Source organism: Ceratotherium simum, chromosome 26 (genome assembly GCF_057802395.1).
Source record: "Ceratotherium simum simum isolate JZ-2026a chromosome 26, ASM5780239v1, whole genome shotgun sequence".
Taxonomy (NCBI): domain Eukaryota; kingdom Metazoa; phylum Chordata; class Mammalia; order Perissodactyla; family Rhinocerotidae; genus Ceratotherium; species Ceratotherium simum.
In genome coordinates this window covers 26,201,003-26,219,980 of record NC_141925.1, presented here as the reverse complement: position 1 = coordinate 26,219,980, position 18,978 = coordinate 26,201,003, and the positions used below count along the sequence as shown (strand labels likewise).

General features: G+C 48.5%; 2 protein-coding genes across 4 annotated transcripts; one reads left to right on the top strand and one right to left on the bottom strand.

Annotated features, from left to right (window-relative positions):
• The first annotated feature begins 5 nt into the window (after positions 1 to 5).
• On the top strand, positions 6 to 6,172 carry PHKG1 (phosphorylase kinase catalytic subunit gamma 1). Its single transcript, XM_004439486.3, has 9 exons — positions 6 to 89; positions 630 to 808; positions 1,248 to 1,302; positions 4,092 to 4,157; positions 4,335 to 4,498; positions 4,908 to 4,998; positions 5,135 to 5,288; positions 5,465 to 5,590; positions 5,918 to 6,172. The coding sequence occupies exons 1-9, from the start codon at positions 7 to 9 to the stop codon at positions 6,161 to 6,163; spliced, it is 1,164 nt and encodes a 387-aa protein (XP_004439543.1). The 5' UTR covers position 6; the 3' UTR covers positions 6,164 to 6,172.
• An 883-nt stretch (positions 6,173 to 7,055) lies between these two features.
• On the bottom strand, positions 7,056 to 18,711 carry SUMF2 (sulfatase modifying factor 2). 3 transcript variants are annotated; one of them, XM_014794570.2, is made up of 9 exons: positions 18,589 to 18,708; positions 15,991 to 16,147; positions 13,440 to 13,554; positions 12,980 to 13,024; positions 12,475 to 12,625; positions 11,532 to 11,587; positions 9,512 to 9,596; positions 9,182 to 9,326; positions 7,056 to 7,422 (listed from the first exon to the last, which is right to left on the bottom strand). In XM_014794570.2, the coding sequence occupies exons 1-9, from the start codon at positions 18,650 to 18,652 to the stop codon at positions 7,338 to 7,340; spliced, it is 903 nt and encodes a 300-aa protein (XP_014650056.2). In that variant the 5' UTR covers positions 18,653 to 18,708; the 3' UTR covers positions 7,056 to 7,337. The 3 variants fall into 3 exon arrangements, with proteins under 3 accessions (XP_014650056.2, XP_014650057.2, XP_087273510.1); XM_014794571.2 differs by lacking the exon at positions 9,512 to 9,596 and having other exon boundaries at positions 18,589 to 18,711; XM_087417384.1 differs by lacking the exons at positions 11,532 to 11,587; positions 12,475 to 12,625 and having other exon boundaries at positions 18,589 to 18,709.
• Positions 18,712 to 18,978: the final 267 nt, after the last annotated feature.

Sequence of the window (18,978 nt, the reverse complement as noted above, 5' to 3'; positions counted from 1 at the left end):
CTGAGCATGACCCGGGACGAGGCACTGCCGGACTCGTATTCTGCACAGGGTTTCTATGAGAATTATGAGCCCAAGGAGATCCTGGGCAGGTAAGGCTCAGACCTTGCCCATGAAGTGCTGTCCTAGGCTCCAGCTGGCTCTGTGGGCTGGAGCAATCTCTGCTTGACCCTGAGCACTGACCCCATTTCCATCCCCAAAGCACTGTCCACATGGAGAATCCCTCAGTTTGGGTCCTGCCCTCTGACCCAGGACAGATAAGTGGGTATAAGAGTACCCATTTCAGAGAACTCTCTCAGCAAAGAGCTCCCCCACTGCTGCTGACAAGCATATCTAAACCCAGTTTTAGGCCAGGGTCAGGGATCAGAGGTCAGAGGGAAGATTATGGCTCTAAGAGTGTATGGCTTCTTCCTATGTGCTGAGAAAGAGCACTAAACTAGGACTCAAGAGGCCTGAGGCTTGTTACTCATCAGCTCCAGGCAAATCACCCTCTCTGTGCCTTCTTCATCCTATTGTCCCCAAAAGATCATGGGGAGTTGAGGGACAAGGCAAGACATCTCTGCTGTGGCCTGGACCTGGGACTTTGCCTGGGGTGAGAGGCCCCCGGGACCATCTGTCCTCTGCACCCCTAGGGGAGTTAGCAGTGTCGTCAGGCGCTGCATCCACAAGCCCACATGCCAGGAGTACGCCGTGAAGATCATTGACATCACCGGCGGGGGCAGCTTCAGCTCCGAGGAGGTGCAGGAGCTGCGAGAAGCCACGCTGAAGGAGGTGGACATCCTGCGCAAGGTTTCCGGGCACCCCAACATCAGTGAGTGATGGCCCTGAGCCACAGCAGGGTGCTCCGCCATGATTCTGCCCTGATAACCCGGGTCAGGGAGTATGGCCCCACAAGAACCATCCAGTGGGTCTCCTGCACCCTGAGACCCCGCCAGCCCAATGCCCTGAGGCTTGAGGTTCCCAGCTCTACTTTCACTGCTCTGGGGATTCAGCTCTGTCTAAGCCTTCTCTTCCAGCCAGAAAGAAGGGGTTACAGGCAGGGCAGGGGCTTGGTGTGGGTCGGGGAATGGGAATGTGAAGTCTCTAGGCCTGCCCCTCCCCTGGTGGGCCTCCTTTGTGCACCATCCTCATCCCCCTCCAGCTTTTGAAGTCAGCCCACAGCAGCTTTAATCAACCCTTGCCCCTGTGCCCCCGCTGCCCCTGCCCAGGCTCCTTTGCAACGTGAGACGAGTTAGCCTTTTCCATTTCAGTACAGCTGAAGGACACTTATGAGACCAACACTTTCTTCTTCTTGGTGTTTGATCTGTAAGTACCCAGCCCTGGAGCCAGTCACACCTTGAGGCCTATCGGAGAACCTCCTATTGTGGTCCCCCACCCAGTGCTTCCTTGAGACCAGCAGCCAGCCCCTACACTGTGGATGCCAAATAAGATCACAAATGCTCTTTTAGGCAGATCAGCTCCTGGGGTCAGCCTGCCATGTTTTGAATCCTGGGTCCACCACTTAGGGGCTGGATGAGTTCTTTAAGTATTGGTTTTCTCAGTATTACAGGTGTAATTACAGCCATAATGATAATAATTATTAACTACAATGTAAATGCTAACAATTATTAACTACAATGATGTTGATGGTGGTGGTCAAACTTATTTTAGACACTGAGGACACAGCAATCAATAAGACAGGTAATGTCCCCAACTTCATGTAATGATTTTCACAGGGAGTGAACAGAAAGCAATCAAAATAAGTCATAATATATACATGTAGTTATGTACATGCACATATACATAAAGCAGAACAGAGGCTAGAGAGAGGTGTGGCTTCTTTAGATGGAGTGGTCAGGGACCGCTCTCTAGGAGGTGACCTGAGCAGAGATCTGGATGAAGTGAGGGAGGGATCAGAGCCAAGACCTGGAGAAGGAGCCTTCCAGCAGAGGGAAGAGCCAGAGCAAAGGCCCTGCTGGATGGGACTGGCATGTTCCAGGGTTGGCAAGGAAGCCAGGGTGGGGGAGTGGAGCAAGCTTGCGGAGATGGCAGAATGCAAGGTCGGTCAGTACCAAAGGGCAGATTCTGCAGGCATTTTAGCCATGGTAAGGACTTTGGAGGGCAGAGAGCAGGAGGGTGATGGGATATGATTTATTTTTGAAAAGGATTCTTGCTGACTATAAAGGAGGCAAGAGTGGAATGAAGAAGGCCAGTAGTATTGAGGCAAGAGGCCCACCAGGAGGGCAGGTGGTAGAGGTTGTATTTGGGGGGTGGTTCAAAGATTGACATCATCGTCATTATCAATGTCACTGTGCCCCTACTTCTGCACCAACAGGGCTATTGAGATGAACTCGTCACAGGACCCACTCCCCTCAGGGACCAGAGGGCCTTTTAGTTCTGAGAGCCTGTTTTCCCAAGAAAGGAAAAACGATACCAACCACTCTACCCATCTCACCAGGCTCTACGCATTAAATGTGAACAACACAAAGTACCCTGGGAATGGTACATTCAGACTTATTATCATTTTTATTAGAAAATGTTCCCAGGGAAGGGACCTCTCCAGCTCCTTGGTCCCCCCACTCCGAGTCCTCACTAAAGAACATAAGTCTTTGCTGCACGAATCATTGTTGTAGAGGTGTCTTGATTTCTCCATACCTAACAGCTGATTTAGGGACTCGATTTACTTGAGAAGATTATTCAAGTAGATTTTGTATTGTTGGAACATTTCATAGTGTAGCCATACTGCATATGTGCAGTGTTATTTGACTTGGAGACACAGTTTAACTTGGCATGTGTGCACAATTAAACCGCCCGCTCCAGGAAGGCAGGAAGGAGCCTGCTGATGCACCGTGTACAGTCCCCAGTGTTTACTGGTACATCTTTCTGCTGCTGCTGCTAATAGCAAGTTCTCCTACTGTCTTTAAAATGGAATTAAAATGATAAAAACTGGATTCACACACTGCCTCTTAGGAACATAGTACAGATACTGTATAAAACAAAGCTCACCTCTGTAATTCCTAGGTTGTCTCCTCAAACAGAACCCCCATCCCTGGGTTTTCTTGCCTCTCTCTGACACTGGCCAAATCCCTCATGCCCTAGAAATCCCACTGCTTTCCCTGGAGGGGTCGGCGGGAGGGTGCAGGATGCACTTTTCCTATTTATGTTTTTTTTTTTTTTTTTTTTTTTGGTGAGATCAGCCCTGAGCTAACGTCTGCCAATCCTCCTCTTGTTTTGCTGAGGAAGACTGGCCCTGGGCTAACATCCGCGCCCATCTTCCTCCACTTTATATGGGATGCCGCCACAGCATGGCTTGCCAAGCAGTGCGTCGGTGCGCACCTGGGATCCGAACCGGTGAACCCCGGGCCACCGCAGCGGAGCGCTTGCACTTAACTGCTTGTGCCACCGGGCCGGCCCCCTACTTTTCCTATTTAAGCAAGGGAGACTTTCTCAGGACCCCTCCAGACTTGACCAGCTGCAGCTGTCCCAACTCTGCTCAGTGGCACTGTCCTGTAGAGCCCTTGGGGGAAGCTCAAATGTCTCTAACCTTTGAAGAAGTTGCTTGGGGAAGCTATTTTTAATGCTGCCCTGAGTTGTCCTTCAGGGTATAAGCGGATTGTTCTAGCAGAGACCTCTTTCTAGATCATCTCAAGAAGTGATAAGACTGAACCTCAATTCTTAATCCTAAAATAGGCAAAACTGCTCCTCCAACATGGGCACTGGCGCTTCTTCCATTTGTTTCTGGAAAAAATCAGGATATTCCTGTGCTTCTGATCTGGGTCTAGGGCCTTGGGCCAGCAGCTCAGGGTCCCTTTCCCCTCCCAGCCATGATTTTGGCTCTGATGGATCCCCATCAATGCTGTTACTTCCAGAGATGGGGGAGGAGGGCCCTCACACTGGTGCCATCCCACCCCTCCAGCCTCCCTTGCTCTTCTTCCAGTCTTCCCAGACAACCTCTCCACTCACTTCTCCAGCTCCTCCCCACAGACCTTGGTCCTTTGTGGAGAGTGGCCCACTTTGCCTATGCAGGTATGTGGGTGGGAAACAGCTCTCTGGGAGCAGGGTAAGGAGGGAGTGGACTTGGGACCAATCCAGCTACAAACCCTCTGTCCCCACAGGATGAAGAGAGGGGAGCTCTTTGATTACCTCACTGAGAAGGTCACCCTAAGTGAGAAGGAAACCAGGTGAGGGTCCATTTGCTCCTCTCCCCACTCCCTGCCCTAGCCCTGGTGCTACAGGCCCTGAGGTCTTGGAGGGGGCCTCACTTACAGTCTGGCTGTTTTGTGGGCTTTGGTCTCCCTGCCTGTTACCTGACCCTGCAGAGTAGGAGATAAGAGTAACATGTGCCTGTCCTGCCCCAGAAAGATCATGAGAGCCCTGCTGGAGGTGATCTGCACCTTGCACAAACTCAACATCGTGCATCGGGATCTGAAGCCCGAGAACATCCTCTTGGATGATAACATGAACATCAAGCTTACAGACTTTGGCTTTTCCTGCCAGCTGGAGCCAGGAGAGAAGCTGCGAGGTCTGGTAATGTGGCCTTGGCTCATGTCAGGGTCCCAGGCTCTTTCATCAACTCTCCCAGGAAGAGATTGCCTGGGTTTCTCCCCTATTTTTTTTTTCCCCCCAGAGTAAAAATCGTACTGTTTCAGTCTAGGTGTCTCTTCAGCTAGGGCCTCTTCCCAAGACTGAGCTGAGTCAGGTTCCCACTGCCTGAGTTCCAGGCCAGGATGGCTAGATGTGACCAGGGAACCAACAGGCCCCAAGTAGGTGGCCTGATGAGCCATCTGGCCCCTGGCCTTGGCCCTGAAGTTGGCCAGTGTTAGGACAGTCCCAGCCCAAGCACCATTTTGGTTCCATCTCAACTGTTTCTTTGGACCGTCCTCTTCCAAGTGCCCCCTGCTGACCTATCCTGATACTAACTATTCCTGCAGAGGTCTGTGGGACCCCCAGTTACCTGGCCCCTGAGATCATTGAGTGCTCCATGAATGATGACCACCCAGGCTATGGGAAGGAGGTGGACATGTGAGTGTGTGGGGGGGAAGGAGGTGACCCGTGACAGGGATGCCCCCATGGCCAGGAGCGCCTGGCTTGGGAGGGGAGGAAACAGCGGGAGCTACAGCTGGCCCTCCCACCTTCCTCCCCATCCACCTGGTGCCAGGTGGAGCACAGGGGTCATCATGTACACCCTGCTGGCTGGCTCCCCACCCTTCTGGCACCGGAAGCAGATGCTGATGCTGAGGATGATCATGAGTGGCAACTACCAGTTTGGCTCACCTGAATGGGATGATTACTCTGACACTGTGAAGGACTTGGTGAGAGGCCAGGCCTGCTGGCTCCTGGGCTCAGGCAAGGGGAAAAGTCCATGATAGGGGGAGGGAAGTAGCATGCCACAGGATGGAGGAACCTGCCAGGAGCGACCCCATTTCTTCTGAAATGCTGGAGGGTCCCCTGCCTTGATATTTTCAGTTCTCCCTTCTTGTTCTCTCAGGTTTCCCACTTCTTGGTGGTGAACCCCCAGGGCCGCTATTCAGCAGAAGAGGCCTTAGCGCATCCCTTCTTCCAGCAGTATGTGGTGGAAGAAGTACGTCACTTCAGCCCCCGGGGGAAGTTCAAGGTACTGGAGCTCCTCTCCCACCCAGGGCCCTGGGGCAGTCGCTGCTGGCCCCTGTAGTCCAAGCCTCCACGTCCCCTTCCTCCCCCCAGGGACTCCTTACACCCACAGGGTTTCCAGAGCACCTGCCCTTCCCCTCCCGCCCACCCCTTTGACAGCCTAAATCCCTGCGGATGCTGGTGGGGTGGAATGGGGGGCACACTGGGAGGGGCCCAGCAGAAGCCACGCAAGACTTCATGGCAAACAAGCTCAGGGCCTCCCTGCACCGCAGGGGGAAGGAGACAGGACTGCAGGGGCCGGGTCCAGGTTCTCAGTCCTGGCCCTCCACAGGTGATCGGTCTAACAGTGCTGGCCTCAGTGCGGATCTACTACCAGTACCGCCGGGTGAAGCCTGTGACCCGGGAGATCGTCATCCGAGACCCCTATGCCCTCCGGCCTCTGCGCCGCCTCATTGACGCCTATGCTTTCCGAATCTACGGCCACTGGGTGAAGAAGGGGCAGCAGCAGAACCGGGCTGCCCTCTTTGAGAACACACCCAAGGCCGTGCTCCTCTCCCTGGCTGAGGAGGACTACTGAGGGACTGGCGGTGGGGTAGATGGGGTTGGGGGCAGGCAGGGAGGGAAAGCCACAGAAATATAAGTCAAAGGAGTGAAGACTGTGTACAGGCCTGTGTCCAGAGGGGGCACTTGGCCCTGGCCAGGACCCCTGAAACTGGGGCCCCTACACCCTCTCAGAGGCTCTGCACAAGAAGAGCAGGCGTTCCCATCACATGATGGGAAGTGCAGTCAGGGCTAGGCCCCACCAAGGTGGGTATTAGATGGGGTCGAGAGCCAGAAGCCCTCCTGCTTCTCCACTCCCCACTTGTACCACCATCCCAGATGTACCATCATCTCACGGGAGGCCCAGAGTTCCTGACACTTAGATGCATCTCCCTTAGGGTTCCAGGGTGAGAATAAAAGAGAACAATTTGAGATACACAATCACAGGAGATTTTACTGACCTCACAACATCCAGTGACACCATGGGAGCAGGTTTTTCTCTTGGGGACGTGTTTTTAGAGGCATATGGAAGCCCTTACATAATTAACAATAGAAAGGGAAGCTTCTGATATTTGTCTTTCTGGAGTATTATTTACTTTGTGACTTCCATGATGCAGAGTTTTGCCTGGTACATCATTCTGTTCTCCCAGACCCTTTCCAACTGACATTGTGCTTTAAAGAGCCTAGTTACTGCATTTTACATACAGATAGTGGAAATTAGGTTCTTTCAGAAGCACACGAAACACCACAAATGAGGTAAATGAAGGAAGCATTTTCCTTCTACAGCAGTTTGCTGGGAAAACAAAGAGAACCCGGGAAATTTTGCCTTGAGAAAACAATGTCAGATCCCTGAATCAGACAAGGAGAAAACAGAATTTTTTAACAAACTGCCTTTAAGAGCACTCTGCCCCAACTGTTTGAGTATTTGGCCCCTATGTGGTTAATATTTGTCCTCTAAGAGAAATACCCAGCTCCTGGCCACAATCAATAAGTTGGGCCCCTTCTCCAAGAGATAGTGGCACCCCTCCTCTGATGTCAGAGTCCTCTCCTGCCCTGGTGAGAGGTGCCTGCCATAGAGGTATGCGGGAAAGGGAAGGAGGACATTCCTGAGGCTGAAGTTGAGAAGCCTGGAGTTTGGCTGTGTTTGGAATGTGGCCAGGGAGTGACATGGATACCATGGTGGACTCTTCCCCTTGGCTCTGCATGGCTGCTCACAGCTCCCCACGCGGTCGGCCTGCATTGGAAGCACAGCGGAAGCCTAGGTTGTCTGAGGCTGAATCTGGAGTGTTGCCCATCCTGCCACCAGAGAAGAGAAGAGAGAATGGACATTTGTTGAGAAAGGGGCCTGGTACCTTACCTAACTTTCCTGCTGAACCTCTCAAAGCCTGCTGTGTCTGGGGGCCTGAGGACTGGGGAGGGCATGGTCTGGAAAGAAGCCTGATTTGAGGGCATTCCTGGGGGAAAGGAGTAAGAATGGACCTTGGGACTGGGTGGAGGAAGTGAGAGAGGTCCTGAGAGAATGCACTGGAAGGCAGGAAAGGCAATGAAATAACTTTGACTGTCGGTAGTTTAGAATAAATAACTCAGCCGAAAAATACCTGTTGGCAAGAAGCGAGAATATCATAGTGCCAATCAGTACTTCATACTTGTCAAAGAACTTTCACATATATTTCTTCATTTGTCATTTCCCAACTGCTCTGGAAGGCAGGATTTGTTCACCATTTTACAGACCCAGAATCAAATACTAGAAAGATTATTATTATTATTATTATTTTGTGAGGAAGATCAGCCCTGAGCTAACATCCGATGCCAATCCTCCTCTTTTTGCTGAGGAAGATTGGCCCTGGGCTAACATCCGTGCCCATCTTCCTCTACTTTATATGGGACGCTGCCACAGCATGGCTTGACAAGTGGTGCGTCGGTGCGTGCCTGAGATGCGAACCTGCGATCCCCGGGCTGCCGAAGCAGAGCACGCACACTTAACCGCTGTGCCACCAGGCCGGCCCCTGATACTAGAAAGATTTAAATGTCTTGCCCAAGGCGAACCACTGCTTCAGTGGCACAACAGAATCAGTGGCAACCCCAGTTTCCTGGTTCCCGGGCCAGTACTTTCTCTACTACTTTGTCCTAAAAAAAAGGAGGTGAGGCCGGCCCGGTGGCGCAAGCGGTTAAGTGCGCGCGCTCCGCTGCGGCGGCCCGGGGTTCGCTGGTTCGGATCCGGGCGCGCACCGACGCACTGCTTGGTAAGCCATGCTGTGGCGGCGTCCCATATAAACTGGAGGAAGATGGGCACAGATGTTAGCCCAGGGCCGTCTTCCTCAGCAAAAAAAGAGGAGGATTGGCGGATGTTAGCTCAGGGCTGATCTCCTCACAAAAAAAAAAAAAAAAAAAAAAAAAAGGAGGTGAGGAAAATCCAGGGGCCTCAACGTATCAAGGAAACGTCTGCAAACCTGATACCATGAGGCCACAGAAACAGTGACCTGTCTACAGTCCTTATGGAACCCAGGAGTAGGAGTTGCAAGGAAATCAACCAAAATAATTCTACAGATGAACAAAGTAGAAAGAGTCCTAGAAGGGGACTTGGGAGCCTGGGACTCTACCATTCAGCTGCCACCACTAACCATCTGTGTGAAATGAGTAGGTCCCAGGACCTCCCTGAGCCTATTTTTTCTTGATTGTAAAACAAAATGATTGTAGAAAATGATTTTTCAAGTGCCCACCAGTTTAAAGAGTCAATATTTCCATGACCCCTGGCCATGACCTATTATGTGGCCATTCCATTTCTCTCCCTCTGCACACCTAGATATAAGGACAAAAGGAAAAACCCACATAACCAAGGTGTTGGACACCAACTCTCCCTTGTGCTGAGAGCTGGCAAGAAGAGGCACAAGCTGTCCTAGTCTGTCTTGCTTTTCACAGCAAACGCTGCTTGCTTTCTTTCCCATACCCACAACTCCCAGTGGAGGCAGAGCAGCGCCAACACCAGCTCTGGTGCCGCCTGTGCTCCGGGAGACCAGGACCCAGACCCTGAGCCCCCAGCTACCAAGCCCCTCACCTGGTGGTGACCCGGGCCCGGTGATTGGCAGAGCCATCAGCTGTGTCAATCCAGGATGCCCCTCGGAGGACACGCATGTCTTGGTCAGCAGCCTGGTATGGTGAAGCAGTCCACTCCCACACGTTGCCCACGAGGTCATAGAGGCCTGCAGCACGGCAGGCGGGTCAGTCTCAGGCTGGGAAGCACCATATATCCACCCCTCCTAGCCATCAGGGGCTCTAGGGGGGCAAAAGCTTCCCCAGGGGTGTTTCTCTCTGCCTCATCTATCAGGCAGAATGCTCCCACCAACCAATCTGTGAATGCTGACAGCAACTCCATGAGAAATCTTACCATAGTTATTCTGTGGGGGGAAAGCATTCACTGGGGAGACGCCATGGAAGCCGTCCTCAGCCTTGTCACCCTTGGGGAACTTTCCCTGAAGGGGGGAATTTAAGATAGTAAATCAAAAGATTTACCATCGTGTCCCAAGACGTGTTCCTGCCTGCCCAGAAGGAAACTAAGGTCATCTTGTTGTACCATCTGGGGGAGGGGGAAGGGCACGGGGCAGTGACCTGAGGTTTCCATCCTGAGCTCCCAAACCAGTTGCCTCATGTCCTCCACCATCACCTTCTGGCCTGATTAGGAAGTGTGTGATTTCCTCCGCGCCCACAGTGGTCCTTGCCAAGCCCATCCCACTCCTACTTTCTCCACTCTCAGCGACTTCCTCCCCTCTGCCTTGAACCCCATGTGCTAAGAGGTTTAGGAAGAAAGGCTCCTCCCTCCTCTCTGTGCCCTGCACCCCTGTCTTCTCAGGAACCACTGATGCCCATCCTGTTCTCTCTTGTACCATCTTTTTCCCTTCTTCCACCAACAGGTTTAACTCTCCCTCATCACCCTGACTCCACCTTCCTCATCTCCTGTTCTTTACCACCAAAATTCTTGAAAAAGTAACCTCTATTTGCTGATGCGATTTGTTCAACTTACTCATTCTTCTTCTTGTTAAAATTGGGGTTCAGCTGCCACCACTCAATGGAAGCGGCTCTTATGAAAGGGAAGATGAAGGGGCTATAATTTACTCAACACCTACTATGTGGTAGGGCTGCTACATTTCTCTCTTTTAATTGAATCCTTGCAAGGGTATGAGGCAAGTATTTTCTCCCTTTAAAAAACTAGCAACTGAAGCTCAAAATGGTTAACTTATCAAAGATCACACAGTGAATAAGTCAGATCTGTCTTTCTGCAAACTCTGAACCCAAGATCATCTAAAAGGTCAGTCCACCCCTGAGGCCCTTTTCAATGCTTCCCCCTGAAAGGCTGGTGCTGTGCTCCCCTCACTCTACAGAGTCTTCCTGGGGGATATCATTCTTGTCGAAGGTATACGCGGATGACCCCCAAACCACTTGCTCTGACCCAGACCTCTGTCCTAAGCTCCAGACTCATATTTTCAGCCTCTGACTGAGCATATAAATGACCCAAAGGTGTCTTCAGCTAAGATGATCCTAGAGTGATCAAGTTCTATCCCTCTGACCCCCAACATGCATATTATCTATTCTGGATAATGGTAGCACCATCACCCTGCTTCCCAAGTTTGGATTCATGCTTCAATCCAACTCTCTTCCATCCCTCCACTTTTGATTAATTACCAAACCCTGTCTAACTTCTCAGGCATGCCTCTCTCATTTGGCTTCCTCTTGATTCCACTCCTGCTTAATTCAAATGTTCATAATCCCCTGGGCCACTGCCACAGCCTCAAATTCAGAGACCCCCCCCGCCACCACCACAGCTCTACTTCATCTGGTCCTGCACGAATTAGCAATGTTAGCATCCCCCCAAATTAAATGATGTTGTTACTCCCCTGTTTAAAAACCTCTGTCGGCTCCCAATTGCTTGGTAGGTAAAATCTAAAACCATATCTTGGCACATCCGGTCCTTCATAATCTGCCTCCAACCCACGGTCCACTTCATCTCCCACACCTCCCGTTTCCCTGTGCTCCAGCCTCTCTGAATCTGTCATGTCACAGAATACACAGTACTCTTTCCTAATACAATGCTGATGCTCATGTTGTTTCTTCTGCTTGGAATGCCCTTTCCTCCACTTTTCACTTGGCAAACTCTTACTCAATCAGCTCAAATGTCATCTTCTCTGTAAAGTCACCCTCAGCACTCTCAGGCAGGGATTTACGCCCAAGCACACTCTGCAAATCTTTAATATGCAGCACCACCATACTCTTCTGCTTTACCAGTTTACCAGTTTTCAGTTCCAGTAGAACAGGAAGCCCTCTGAATCCCACAGCCTAACACAATGCCTAGCCTACAGCAGGTCTCATTCAATGCTCTGAGAAAGGACAGGAGCGAGGAACGTATGTCTTACCTGCCACAGGTTGGTGCGGTTTGGCTGAAACCGGTTTCCCCATGGGTAAACCTGACCTGCCAGGACAGCAAGGAGACAGCAGGAGAGGGAGAGGTGAAGAGTCAGGGAAGAAAGGAAAGACAGAAAGAGGGAGGGAACCAAAAGGAAGTCAGAAGGTGATGAGAAAAGAAGAGTAAGATTAATTACTTCTCTTTCGCATGCCTGTCCCTTCCGCTCATCATACTGCTTTCCGAGCCCTGACCTCCTGATTCGCTCCAGGGCAGTGCAGTCCTAGGTGTGGTTCTGACTAATGCCAGTCTGTAAACTATCTGTTACCAGTTCATGTTACCAGTCCATCTCATGTACTCATGAGATAAGTACAGAAGTTGAGAGTAAGCATTGAGAAACTTGCTAATTGGACTTAGACTGGATAAATGAACAAGCAACCTCATTCATCACATCAATAACTTTGACTGTTGGTATAGCCAGTGTTCATTTAAAGAGTGAGTAGAGGTGTTGACTATGGAGAATGGCTATTTCACTCTCATAACTTTTTGTTCAGTTAGGATTGCAGAACAACAAAGTCATGAGCAAACAGTGATTCTTTATACTGATCCCCATACAGCTACTGAAAACATATGTAGTTTGGGTAATTCTTTTCTTTTTCTAAGCTATGTTGTTCTGATTATATTTATTGAAATGTAACATGTCTGCGAAATTTCCAACAATGAAAAATTTTATGTCTGGTTTTTCATTCCATTTTTCCAGTTATTAATTTTTATGGTATTTTACACAAATATTGGTCTGAGATGGATTAGAAATGAAAACAACAACAATTAGTCCTTCACCATACAGTTTAAGAAGCACTGCTCTAGGGAGCATGGGCCCTTCACCCCTTTAAAGCCTCCCATGCAGGGCAGGATGGGGAGAAGAATAAAGGGAAATTGCCTTGGCATCTCTATACCCTTCAAGCCTCCTCGGGCAGCAAACTCCCACTCTTCCTCAGTGGGCAGCCGTTTCCCCCGCCAAGCACAGTAGGCACGAGCATCATTCCAGCTCACGTGTACCACCGGGAGCTCCAGTCTCTCTCGGATGCCAGAGCCAGGACCTGCAGGCTGACAGCCAGGATGAAGTGAGACAGGCTTCTGGGAGCTCATGATATGGTGCAAGCCTGAGGAAGGCCAGGCTTAGGGTGCCTGAGCTCATCTTTTACCACTAGATGGAGCAAGGAAGTTGGAAGAGAGCCTGGTGAGTGAGGAGAGGTCCAGTCAGAAAGAAGACACTAAACACAAGACTAAAGGGAGAAATGGGATGGGAAAAAGGATTGGGGCAGAGGAAACAGGGTTGCTTGGCTGTTTCCCTGAAATCTCTCTGTCATCTTTAACTCAGTATTCGTAGATGGGCAAGAGGTCTAGGGAAGCCAGGCCTCCAGAATGAGAGTCAACAGGAGTAGAGAAACCAACTCTTACCTGCCTCCAGAATGCCCTTTCCACTGGAAGCCACCAAAGAACAGACTGCAAAAAAGAAGGAGCATGACTGCAAGATGCTCTGACCCAGCAAGGGCTCCTTCCTGACTGACACACCGAAGGCAGAGCAGAGACTTGGGTGAGGCTATGTCTGTTAAAGTGTGATATCTCACCACCTTAACAGAGGGAGTCTTGTCAAGATGTGCTCTTGCCAGTTCAGGGAGTATTTTGAACCCTATATGTATCTGGATCTTTACAGAGTCTCCCTATGCAGAAACCAGCTCAGGGTTAACTTCCTGCAAGTGTGTGTTCATTCGACTCTTCCAGGGAAGGTTTTGCTTCCTTCCTGCCTCCAGCTCTCAGGTTTGATTCTCTACTGTGACCCAGGTGACCCCCTATCCCACAGGATTCTCTGTCCAGGTCCCACTCCCATTCCCTCAGCTGCAAGCCCAGGTTCTCTCACCTCCATTCGCTGGGTCGCTTTGTTTCTAAGCTCATCGGAGACCAAGTCCTCAAAGACAAAGCTCCACCCAAACATCTCAGCCTCTGTCCGGTACTTTCTCTCCCTGACAAACTCCCTGAAAAGAGATATTCCACTTGGTTCAGCTGATAGGGTTCCATGCCTCACCTTCACCTTCTCCTGCTCCAGAAAACCACATATATCCTTACCCTATAAGTCACACATCACAGAGTTTCCCTGAACTCCAAGGAATTAACCTAAAAGCCTGAGCAAGAGATTTTCTTTTAAAATCTGTTGCTTCATGTGTAATCCACATACAATAAATTTCACTCTTTTCAGTGTATAGTTTTGTGAGTTTGGACAAAGCATACAGTCACTATCACAATCAAGATACAGAGCAGTTCCATCAACCACCCCCAAAAATTCCCCGGTGCCCCTGCCACCACTGATCTGTTTTTTGTCCTTATAGTTTTGCCTTTCCCAGAATATAAATTCACATAAATTGAATCATACAGTATGTAGCTTTTGGGTCTGGTTTCTTTCACTTAGCATAATGCTTCTGAGATTCATCCAGGTTGTTGCCAGTCACAGTAGTTTGTTCCTTTTTAATGCTGAGTAGGGTTCCACTGTATGGGATGTACCACATTTTGTTTATCCTTTCACCAGTTACAGGTCATTTGGGTTATCTCCATTTTTGGAGATTAAGAATAAAGCTGCTGAGAAGATTTAAGGGTGGGGAATGGGCCTCTTTTTCTGAAAGGTCTTCATATACCTAATCTCACAACAATCATGGGAGGAAGGCAGAAGAAGTGTTATTATCTCCATCTAACAGATGAAAGAAACTGAGTCAAATAAAGAAGACTTACCGAGATTTTAGAATGGATTTTCATATAGTTTGGTATGGCTTAGCAAATTTCAGCAAGCAGACTGCCAGGGTAAGATGGATTGTTTTCATTGGGCTAACAGTACCCTATCTGTGCGAGTCCTCTGATATGAGGAGACATTGTTCACCCATCAAAGGGGCATTGAGAATGGAGGAAGTGATCAGATTTGGTAGCAATAGCCATTTACCAATCTCAGAGTGTCTAAACAGTCTGAGAATCTTCTACCAGAGAGGCAGAGACAAATTATGGGTTCTAAGCAAAGTTTAGGGGCTTGCTGGAGGTGACATATTTCTATCACATAATAGGTCATAATTTGATACAAAAGAATGCGTACTGTGCATCTATCTATCTAGCTATTTCTGGTTGTCACGATATGGTGCAAGCCTGATCAGAAGTGATTTCTCCTTCAATTTTAATAACTTTCCTGTTTAAAAATACTTTTAAAAAGCAATATGTGCAATGCACATTGTATTGTAGAAAAATGAGAAAAGGTAAAAAAAAAAAAAAAAAGAAAATAATTATCACACCAACTAATATCCTTCCATATTCTAGCCCCTTCGCACCACCCAGGATTTTTAAATAGCTTTAATAAGGTGCTTCTCTGGAATTATTTCATTTGGAAGTCAAAAAAACACGGGCAAAATCCGTCAACTAATGCAATGTTGCATCTTTCAGTTCTTTTTTAATGCATATACATTCTATATACATAGTTCTAAAAAATGGGATCATACCCTACATATTGTTTTGTAAACTACTTTCTTCACTTAACATCTCATAACTCTCTTTTTCACAACAGGATTTTTAATGGCTGCTAAGTATTATGCTATGTTGATACAATATGTTTAAGTGATCCTTAAATTGTTAATATTTTTTTACAATGTCATCTTTTTAGCTAAATGTTTTTGTACAACCTTAATTCTTTCCTTAAGATAAATCCCTAGAGGTGAAATCACTAAATCTAAGGGCCTGAAGAATATCTGAACAATCCTTATGCTTATTTCAGTCTGTCTCCTGAATCAATTTTTCCCCATAATTTTTTTTTTTGAAAAGTTTCAAGTCCACAAATGTAACATTTAAGTCATTTGTTACATTTGCTTTCTTGTTTTTCTGTTCCCTCCCCATTCTTTCCCCCTCCTCTCTCTCTATTCCCCCCTGTACCATCTGAAGGTAACTTACGGATATCTTCTGGATCATTTTCTACTTTAGCTTACCCAAAACACATCACCTTGCGGAAAATGAGGCAGCTCAACATGGCTTCTTAGATTGAACTAGAACCATAATGTCTGACTCCTAACAAGGCCATTTCCCTAAGTGGAATTTAAGGGACTCTCAGCTAGTATGACCCTTCTCCCAATCTTTTCTCCCCGTTGAAGAGGTTTCTGTTGAATGTTTGACTCTTGCCCATATTTCTCAGTGCTTTGCCCAGTGTAATGGAAAATCCACTGGCTCATGAGTCAGGGGATTTGAGTTCCAGGCCCAGTTCTGCCACTAACAGACAGTGAGGTAAACCTCTTTGGATTTCAGATTCTTCCATCTGAAAAATGTAGATAACACTTATCCTGCAGTACTATTGCAAAGACGATATGTGACAGTGAACAAGCTAGTTTCCTTTTAGATATTAGAAATGACAATTAGAGACTTGACTCCTCCTGGAAGAACATCGGATGTACCTGAAATCTTTGTTGGTGACAGGAAATATGTCGATGGCAAAGGGTTTTACTGTCACCTCCCGGACAGGCCCTTCACCATCTCTGCCATCTGGTGAATTTGTTCCCATCTGGAATCTCCCACCTGGTAGCTGGACCATGTTAGTAGCCTGCCCATTTCCTGCAGAGAAAAAGGAGAGTCATCAGTAATACACAAGTATATATAAAACAAGTGGCAATATTTGGATCATACATAATACTCATAACAGTACAATGAAAAAAAATGGAGGCTTAAAAATTTGGCTTTAAATTCTTGTTCTGCCATTTAATTTGCTGGGTAACCTTAGGCAAATAACTTAATCTGAGTTTCAATTTCTTCATCTATAAAATCGGGATAATATCTAACTATCTCATAGGTGTGGCTGTATGAATTAAAATAACACGTGAAATACTGAGCATCTGGTAGGTTTTCAATAAATGTTTATTTCCTTTCCTTACCTCTCTATTCCTTTACACAACAATCCTTTGTTCCAGGTAGGTAATGTAGACACTACACCCCGAAATACATCTAGCACCTTTCTACCCATACTTCTGCTCATACTGTTTCGCTGCCTCTTCCTCTCCACTCGCTGAACTTATTCTTTTTTTTTTTGGGGGGAGGAAGATCAGCCCTGAGCTAACATCCATGCCAATCCTCCTTTTTGTGCTGAGGAAGACTGGTCCTGGGCTAACATCTGTGCCTATCTTCCTCCACTTCATATGGGACACTGCCACAGCATGGCCTGACACGCAGTGCCTTGGTGCACACCTGGGATCCAAACCCGGACCGCCAGCAGCGGATCACACACACTTAACTGCTACGCCACGGGGGCCAGCCCTCAATTCTTAATGCTTTTCACCATTATATTATATGTTCCAGAAAGGACTACATCTATTTTGCCAGTATATCCCTGGCACCTAGCAAAAGTGCACAATAATTACCATCAAATAATTGAACGATCTCCTTCATATTTGCTATTTGAATGCCTCAGAAAATCATAGAATTAAAAGGATCTTTAGGGCCGGCCCTGTGACTTAGCGGTTAAGTGCGCGCGCTCTGCTGCTGGCGGCCTGGGTTCAGATCCCGGGCATGCACCGACGTACCGCATCTCCGGCCATGCTGAGGCCGCGTCCCACATACAGCAACTAGAAGGATGTGCAACTATGACGTACAACTATCTACTGGGGCTTTGGGGAAAAAACAAAAAAGGAGGAGGATTGGCAATAGACGTTAGCTCAGAGCCGGACTTCCTCAGCAAAAAAAAAGAGGAGGATTAGCACGGATGTTAGCTCAGGGCTGATGTTCCTCACAAAAAAAAAAAAAAAAAAAGGATCTTTAATTCAACCCCCTTATTTAACAGGAGGAAACCAAGACCCAAAAAGGAAAATGACTTAAAGAGCTGTAAGCAGGAGCTGGAACTAGATCCAGGTTTCTTTACTTCTAGGTCAGTGCTATTTCCAACAGGCCACACTTCTCTGGCTTGATGTACTACTTTGGTGTTGTTTCTAGGTAAGGACGTCTAAGTACCGTAAGTTCCTCAAAGGCAGAGTCCACTTCTTTTCATGTTCCTCAGGATCCTATCTTTGGCCCTCTTCTCATTCTCATTCTGACACACTCACACTGATGATTTCACCCAATTCAAGAAGAAAAAAAATGGAGCAAGCAGGGAAATCTCAGATTAAAAGGGAATTAAGAAACAACATACGAGTGCAATGTATGAACTTTATTTTGATGCTAATTCAACAAGTAAGCTATAATTTAAAAACATTTACAGTGGGGCGGGCTGGCCCGGTGGCGCAAGCGGTTAAGTGCGCACGCTCCGCTGCAGCGGCCGAGGTTCCTCGGTTTGCATCCCGGGTGCGCACCCACGCACCGCTTGTTGGGCCATGCTGTGGCAGCGTCACATATAAAGTGGAGGGAGATGGGCATGGATGTTAGCCCAGGGCCAGTCTTCCTCAGCAAAAAGAGGAGGATTGGCAGATATTAGCTCAGGGCTGATCTTCCTCACAAAAAAAAGAACAAAAAACACCTACAGTAAGTGAATTTGAACACTAACTGGATGTTTAATGATATTAAGGAGGACAGTTAAATTTTTTAGGTGGGAAAATGGTATGGTATTTTTTTTGTGATTTATCTCTTTGGCTATTCAAGCTGAATATTTACGAATAAAATTGTACAATGCCTGGATTCACTTCAAAATGTTCCGAGGCGAAGGGGAAAGTGGGACGGACACCAAAGAAGCAAGATTAGCCATTAGTTGCCCATTTGCAACTGTTAAGCTGGGCGGGGGATACGGGGCGGGGGGGGGGGGTCGGCGGCTCCTTATATTCTCTTTTTTTCACTTTATGTTCCAAACATCCCCATTATAAAAGTAAAAAAGAAGTGAGATACAAATGATAGGGGCTGTTAACCATCTCGCCAATTTGGCCGCCTCTGGGAGGCGCCTCGGGCCGCTCCAAGCCTGTCCAGGAAGCGGGCAGAGATGCCACTCTTTCCCCCCCAGGGCAGAAAGCCCCACCCCTTTCCTGATACCTCCTGGGACAAACAGCGTCAGGGGAAGGCGCGCAGGCCAGCACACTGACCTAGCTCGAGCCATGGGCCGGACAAGAGTGGCAGCAGGGTCAGCAGTCGCAGCGAGAAGCCCATGCCGGCAACACGAGCCCTGAGAGCACGAGCAGCGTACGCACCCTGTCCGGCTCTGCTGCGCATGCGCCGCGCAGGCACCACGTCTGCCGGCAGCCCCCGCGCGCAGGCGCGCTGCCCCTAAAGGATCCTCCAGTCTTGAAATTGCAAGGCATGCTTAGGCCAGAGGCCAAGGTGGCGCCTAGGGCCTGAGTTTAGCGCGGGAGGCCATGTAATTAAGAAAAAGCAATTCGGGTTAGCGTTGAGGGGCCCTGCCAGTCCAGAAGCCTTCATTATCTTTTGAACATTTGGACTGATTTCCTTCCCTTTTATATTCAGATTCCTTTGTG

What these genes read in the sequence shown, in the direction of transcription:
- PHKG1 (XM_004439486.3), top strand. Translation starts at nt 7, where the DNA reads ATGACCCGGGACGAGGCACTGCCGGACTCGTATTCTGCACAGGGTTTC. An exon ending in TTCTTCTTGGTGTTTGATCT is followed by an intron (nt 1,303 to 4,091) that starts GTAAGTACCCAG and finishes CTGTCCCCACAG; the next exon opens with GATGAAGAGAGGGGAGCTCT. An exon ending in TATGGGAAGGAGGTGGACAT is followed by an intron (nt 4,999 to 5,134) that starts GTGAGTGTGTGG and finishes ACCTGGTGCCAG; the next exon opens with GTGGAGCACAGGGGTCATCA.
- SUMF2 (XM_014794570.2), bottom strand. Translation starts at nt 18,652, where the DNA reads ATGGGCTTCTCGCTGCGACTGCTGACCCTGCTGCCACTCTTGTCCGGC. An exon ending in ACCGCACCAACCTGTGGCAG is followed by an intron (nt 9,597 to 11,531) that starts GTAAGACATACG and finishes TCCCCCCTTCAG; the next exon opens with GGAAAGTTCCCCAAGGGTGA. An exon ending in CGGGCCCGGGTCACCACCAG is followed by an intron (nt 7,423 to 9,181) that starts GTGAGGGGCTTG and finishes CTCTGGTGGCAG; the next exon opens with GATGGGCAACACTCCAGATT.